The sequence below is a fragment of the Chiloscyllium plagiosum genome, chromosome 27 (genome assembly GCF_004010195.1).
Source record: "Chiloscyllium plagiosum isolate BGI_BamShark_2017 chromosome 27, ASM401019v2, whole genome shotgun sequence".
NCBI classification, from domain to species: Eukaryota; Metazoa; Chordata; class Chondrichthyes; order Orectolobiformes; family Hemiscylliidae; genus Chiloscyllium; species Chiloscyllium plagiosum.
Window position 1 is genome coordinate 21950825 of NC_057736.1, and position 7377 is coordinate 21958201.

Here is a 7377-nt window from a genome sequence, read left to right on the forward strand (position 1 = left end):
GTTTTGAAATATTACAGCTGAGTACAATTTTGAAAAAATCTCAAGGTGGAATAAATTATTTAGGCAAAGAAAGCATTGAAAAAAGTTTAGAAAGGAGCATTATGTTTGAAAGTTGCAATATTGGGAGATATCAGGAAGATAAAACTTGTTGTTTTTAGCCATGCTTCTCAAGTGACATATTCTCAAATGCCGAAGAGTTCAAAATTTTTTAGTGAGAAATGTTGCCCATTAGCTGGGAAGTTAAAATGATCAGAAGGGTAGTAAAAAGCACTTCATCAGTTGAAAACCTTTTCTTGTGCCGTGGTCCTAAACCTTAGCACAATAGCCATGCTGATAGACTTACCATTGGGCAAAGCAAAATCAGTATGAACTGACCCTGTGCTGCGTGCACCTCCAAGTTAAGCTGCCCTCCTTCAGGAACTGCCCTCCTTCAGGAAGATGAATCTGGAATGGAGAGACCAATTCAGTACTTATCCAAAAAATTAAACAAATGTTAGGAACTGTGCTCCACAGTAGAGAAGGAAACCTTTGGATTGCTAATGGCTCTCAATCACTTTGAAAGTATATGTCCATAATGGATACAAAGAGACCACAGCAATACTGACCACAATCTATCAGCTTTTGTGGAAAGGGTTAAGACACAATGCCAGGTTATTCTGTTAGAGCTTGTTCCTTCAATTGTACCACTAAAACATCACCCACATTGCTGGGAAATCAAATCTGTGATCACAGACATCCTGCCCAGAACTTTGTGTGAGTGTTGGGGGAGGGGGCTTTATGTTCAATTTGTTGTTCACTTTCTCTTTAGTAACGAACTGAGAATGGATGTCATTGCATTTGTCCTGCAGAGGAAATGGCATGCTCACAGATCAGAATCCCAAAGTACCATAGACATTGTTAGCCTTTTAATGTTATTTAAAAGATATCTGCCACTAACAAATGACTGTGGATGAAAATGCAGGTGCTGTCTGGAAAAGTCCACTGTGAGACCTCTGGAATGCTGCTTCTGTATGTCAAGAAAGTTTTAAACAGTAAGAAACTTAACAGGAAGATATTATGGGGGGGGGGGGCGGCAATTATTCCCCAACACCCACCCCCCCACCCCGACCCCCAGACCTCATCACCACTGCCACCTCATCAGAAAACTACCTCTTGTTGACGTGGTTAAAACCAAAAGTAATGATTATCTTTATGTATAATGGCCTGACATCCTAATGTTTGGACTAGTGTACTGTTGATGTCACAACCTTGAGAACTGCCATTGAGTAAACCTGCAATGGAAGTAAAAAGAAAATACACGTCTCTCATCCTGAGTGTTGGAAGCCAACTAACCAGCAACCCACTGTTGGAACTGTTACAATACTAAACACCACCCACCCCCATCACCACCACTGCTATTTTAAACCAGCCACACAGAAAAGATTTACCCCATGCGGTAATTTATGAAAATTCGAGAGGCCAAGAACTATCCCAAACGTCACTATTTAAAGTAAAAATTAACAACTTTATTTCTTAAAGTATAACAGAGAATAATTAACTAACTATTACAACTCTTCCTCCAACCTATATTTTACCTTCCCCTTCTACAATACTAGTCCGATAAAATCCCCTGATTAAGATTTAAGAAAAATGCAACTTTCAAAACCAGCCAGCTATCAAATCTGCTCTTTATATCTTGCTCTGTCTTCTTTTCTTCTTCTTAAGGATTTCTGTTTCACAGGTCACTGATCGATAAAGGTACCTTTAAGAGACTATTCGCTGGGCAGTCTGCATGTGTTGGTGGCTTGGCAGTTCTCCCCCAACTGTTCAATTTTCCCCAGCCTTATACCCCCACAGCATTGGATTGTGTCATTGGCTTTTAAGATTGTCAATATGCTGAATTCAAACATGATTGGAGTTTGGTTGTTTTGGGGTGTAAAAATTAAACTGATTGGCCTAATTCAAATTTGTTTTTGTCTCCAGGCAAGCAGCTACACTAGCTGCTGGACCAAGAGGTTTCACTGTATCTTATTCAAAATACTTGATCCTGTCAAGTAGTTCTGCTAGCTTTTAACTTTCTTAAAGTTACAGTACACCCACAAGTTCATAACAAAAGGAATCAGGACAGAGTTTCCTTTAGCCCACAAAGCCAGCATTATTAAAATTGACTGGTAAACTACCAACGTCAATGCTACTGCATTGGCCGCAGTGTTCAACATGGTAAACAATCCACTGGTCACGAACAATTCAGTGACCGATTTATTCATTTTTTTTAACATTTATCTTTTTGGATTCATCTCTTAACTATAATTTGTGAATCACTGACCGTAACAGACACTTCAGGCCAGGATTTTGCTCCTAAGTTCCGGAATCAAATTGGGAAATGTCCTGACATGGCAGACCTGCCTCAATTGAAAGGCCTCTATTAGATCTGATATTCACACCGGGAAAACGGGCGGGATCAGATAGGTCTGTCAACTCGAGAAGAAGGAGAGATAAGTGGCCAAATGAATGTTAGCTGTTTTAAATGCTGTCAAGCGATCTAGTCCTCACCCTTCTCATACTATTTCTTGACCTTTCATACTCCTATGTCACATGCATGTCACCTCAAGTTCCCATTCACTTGCCTCTACACCAATTCATGCTACCCACTCACCTCATGATGTTTCATAACTTCTGTGTCACTTCCGTGCTAATTAATGTGCCACCTCCATAGCCCACTACTTACCATATGGCAACCTAAGGTGTCATATGGAGATAAAGTAAAAATGCTAACAATTTAAAATAGCTATCATTCATGCCCACTTGACAGTGAAAAGAACTGATGAACAGCTTATGCCTGAAACGTCAATTCTCCTGCTCCTTGGATGTTGCCTGATCTGCTGTGCTTTTCCAGCACCACACTCTCGACTCTGATCTCCGGCATCTGCAGTCCTCACATTCTCTAGTGAAAAGAACTCCCATTCAAGAAACCCTTTCAAACCTTTTAAACTTCTCCAAGTAGTCAATCGCTCATAAAAAGAAACAAACTTTTAATCAGACCCTAAATTAAAGACATCTAATCCTTTAATAGGTTCTTTAAATTGTCACTAAAACTGTGATTTGAGAATTCCCTGTTGAGATTTACAACTTTTGAAGCTCACCCCAGCATTCATTATGATACAATAATCATAGCCTTTAGGAAGTGTCGACAAATACATCTTTTGAAACTGCATAATTTTATGATTTTTTTTCTAACCCACATTAGACAGCTTATCACTCTCATAGGGGTGCTTTAAATCTTAGTGACAGTTTGACCTTTTATTTCTTTTTTAAAGATTGGAAAATATCTTCTTAAATCTGGATATTTTGACTTCTTCCGCCCTTCAAGGCTATTTGCATTCTCTGCATAAATTTATGATTCCCACACTTTAAGGTTAAAGCTCTCAGAGCAGCCAAATCAGACCAGTTTGAACTCAGCACTAACTTCAGATGGCTCCGCTGAATTTGGGTTTTTGAACTGTGCGATTCACGATTCACCTTCTTCATCCACCAGTAAAAACAGGATCTGGAGAAAATTGGGTTAGAATCTCTGCTCTCAGGTCTCGTCCACCATTTTTTAAAGATCCACAGAGTCTTCCCGATGCTGTGAAACTCTGCCCCTGGAGGTTATTGTCAGTTCCACAGGCTAATTCTAGTGATTGCTGACAGTTTTGCCACCATTACAAAATCTGGATAATTGAAAAATCAATGCTATGTCTTGCTCAGGTTATCAAATATTCAGATCAAACAGTCACACTGCATTTTCTAACCTAATGAAAACATTCAAATAGTAGTCCGATATTCGTTTGTATCTTTTGTTGGCTGAATACAAACACTTTAACAACATACAATGGATTGTGCTCCACCCTTGTCAGTTCTTTTCCAATGAAATTTTGCTGGAGAAAAGTTCTTTTCTCATTGTGTCGTTTGGCACACAAACACTGTTATGCTATTATCACTACAGATAATTTATATATTCATTCATGAATTAATGTTTTTTTTCAATTGTGTCTTTTTAGTTGTACAGCTTTCTAATGCAATTCAACAGAATTGATGCATTCAAAAACTCGCACATAAATCAGATTATCCAGGTTATGCCTCATCACACAGGAATGCTTATGTGGAGTGGAATACTGTTACACATCCATGAATCCAATCATGTATCAAGGTCCTCCCAGTTAGTGAAAGATGCTTCAAATCTCTGAGTCAAAATCCTCCCTATCACAGCAATGCTGAAGCACAAATCAGATCTCCCATCCAAGTGAGGGAGGAGAAATTGGAGGGCAAGCAACTTATCACCTATTTCAATGTTTATCCCATTTGATGCAATGTTTTTGATAAGTAGTGTGTGTTGAATATTAAACCGCATGTGGTCACTGATGCATTCATTTGTGAAAGTGATCTCATATTTCATACTATCCCACAATGGTTACAAACCAAGGTTATTTTTGATTTGGAAGAACAAAGTTAGTGATGCATTGCTGCTCAGCATCTCTTATATATATCTATTAACAGTGTTGATCATTTGAAGATGAAATATACTTTACCCAACTCACAACTGTTAGACCATATTAATGTGCCTGCTGTAGTTTATTATTCACTTTCATATGACCTATCACATTGGAGTTCTGATATTTATAGGGAGGGAATGAAATTCCATTCCTTCCCACAATATCCCTACCCACAGAGGCAGGTAATATCAAGGACAATGGCTTTGAAGACTGCAAGTGCATGCAGAAATAGAATTTTTAATGTATTAGGCATTCTCTATGGCTTTGCACCAGATTCAAGATCAAGGCTGAGAAATTTGCTTTGTACCAACAACTGGCGCAATGTGGAATGTATGACTCGAGCCTTCACCTCTGAACATCGATGCATCCATGTCCCCTCCAAATTGCACCTAAGGTCGTATTCCCATGAAGATGGCAGGTGGGACAACACCCTATAGCTCACTGGTTGACCCCTTGTTGAAATCGGTTTGCATTGATGCCAAGACCAGTATCAGATAAGCCTTGAAGGCAGGAAAGGGGAAAGCTCAGGTTAATGGACACTAAGAGTAGTAAGCCAAAAGGTGGTCATACAGTCATAGAGATGTACAACATGGAAACAGGCCACCTTTGGAATACTGTATTCAATTCTGATCTCCCTGCTAGACAAAGGATGTTGTGAAACTTGAAAGGGTTCAGAAAAAATTTATAAGGATGTTACCAAGGTTGGGGGGTTTGAGCTATAGGGAGAGGTTGAATAGGCTGGGGCTATTTTCCCTGGAACATCAGAGGCTGATATGTGACCTTATAGAGGTTTATAAAATCATGAGGGGCATGGATAGGGTGAATAGTCAAGGTCTTTTCCCCATAATAGGGGAGTCCAGATCTAGAGGGCATAGATTTAAAGTAAAAGGGGAAAGATTTAAAAGGGACCTAGGGGGCAATGTTTTCATGCAGGGGGTGTTGTGTATATAGAATGAACTGCCAGAGGAAGTAGTACAAATTACAACATTTAAAAGGCATCTGGATGGGTACACTAATAGGAAGTCTTCTCAGGGATATGGGCCAAATGCTGACAAATAGGATTAGATTAATTTCAGATATCTGGTTGGCATGGACGAGTTGGACTGGAAGGTGCTGTATTTCCTATTGCTCCAGCTCCTTGCACTGCATACAACTAAATAAAAGCTAAGAAACTAAACTCCAATGTCAGGAAAGTCTAGAACTAAGTAAATTATCTATTTAATCTATTAAATTATCCCCTTTCTATTTCTTTAAGAAAAGATCAACATGGCAAAATGTCTTTCTTTAAAACGATTTTATTAATTTCAGGTATCTTTTATTGAAACAACCTTCAGAGCAGTATTAAACTGACCAACTTGTCTACAGGCACCCACTTTCACCATTCCGGACACATATCTAAATCTACAATAAAATAATCAAACAGAATATGATATGACCCCAACCTCCCACTCCCTCCCCTCTGTTATTCCATCCTGTTCCATTGTTTCTTACTAAAATCCTTACCATTTCCCAGCTCTCTCCCAAAATTCCAAAGAGGCAGGTTTCACCTCAGTACCAACTTGGCTCTGTTAGTGTTTGCTCACTCATTCTCACTGTGAGAAAGATAGAAACAAAGTTGCAAGCAGAAGATGTTAGGGACAGAGAAGCAGATGGTGAGGGACAAGAACACAGAGGAGACAAGTAGGCTGAGACGTTGGGAGAGACATATTAATGTGATACAAACCACAGAGGAAGACTTGCTGCATCTGTTGCTGCAAATATAGCAAAACAACCTGTTTACAAGTACATAATTTATCAATTCTGTGCCACCCTACACAGACAAAATCTTTCTTCTTGCGTACATAGAAATGTGTCTATAGTTTATTCTCTATAATGCCACAACCTACAATTAATAAACAGTGTTTAACAATTTCAAGTACTTTTCCTGCAGTTGATGGGCAATGTTTGTTTTTCAAAGGTTTGTTAAATATTTATTTATTGAAACAGTAAAATAAGTCATCCTATTAAAGTAATAGATATTTTGTCAGTCGTTATAATTTTACACACTGATTTGCAATGTTATCCAATGTTTCTCACTGGCTGAGCTGTTTGATCTCTGTCTTACAGAGGAGGTTCAGCAACATTATACACAACTAAGGATGGGCGAGATGATCATTATTCTGGTTGTGCTCGTCATGTGGGCAGGTGGGTGTTTGCTCTATACCATTTGTCTTTGAATTTGACGAAATATGTTTTGTTTAACCTGCCATTCAGAATGACAAGGCAAGAAGATATTGTGATTTCATTTCAAATTGAAAAGAAGCATTTTTGCACATTTAGGGAATGTTACAAACAATGCTACAAAACCTATTCATTCACTATTTAATAAGCTTTTATTGTCAGTTAAGAAAAAGTAACAGCTTTCTGTATTCCAGATCAAATTAAAGGTCATACGGTCACAACTCTATATCTGCTATGTCTGAACTCTAACAATTAACAAGTCCTTTAGCTTTAGCTAGTTGCATCATTTATTATTCGATGGTTACAAGGTTCTACTGTTAACACTTTGAGGAGAAAGTGAGGTCTGCAGATGCTGGAGATCAGAGCTGAAAATGTGTTGCTGGAAAAGCGCAGCAGGCCAGGCAGCATCCAGGGAAAAGGAGAATCGACGTTTCGGGCATAAGCCCTTCTTCAGGAATGAGGAAAGTTTGTCCAGCAGGCTAAGATAAAAGGTAGGGAGGAGGGACTTGGGGGAGGGGCGTCGGAAATGTGATAGGTGGAAAGAGGTCAAGGTGAGGGTGATAGGTCAGACTAGGGTGGGGGCGGAGAGGTCAGGAAGAAGATTGCAGGTTAGGAAGGCGGTGCTGAGTTCGATGGATTTGACTGA

The 7377-nt window shown here is 39.2% G+C and overlaps 1 protein-coding gene across 2 annotated transcripts in view; it reads left to right on the forward strand.

The window, feature by feature from the left end:
* fndc5a (fibronectin type III domain containing 5a) overlaps window positions 1–7377 on the forward strand; it is a 108617-nt gene that overhangs the window by 77418 nt on the left and 23822 nt on the right. For both annotated transcript variants that reach the window (XM_043717635.1, XM_043717634.1), the window contains exon 4: window positions 6618–6695. In XM_043717635.1, coding sequence (XP_043573570.1) covers window positions 6618–6695 — 78 coding nt within the window. The remainder of the gene's footprint in view (window positions 1–6617; window positions 6696–7377) is intronic.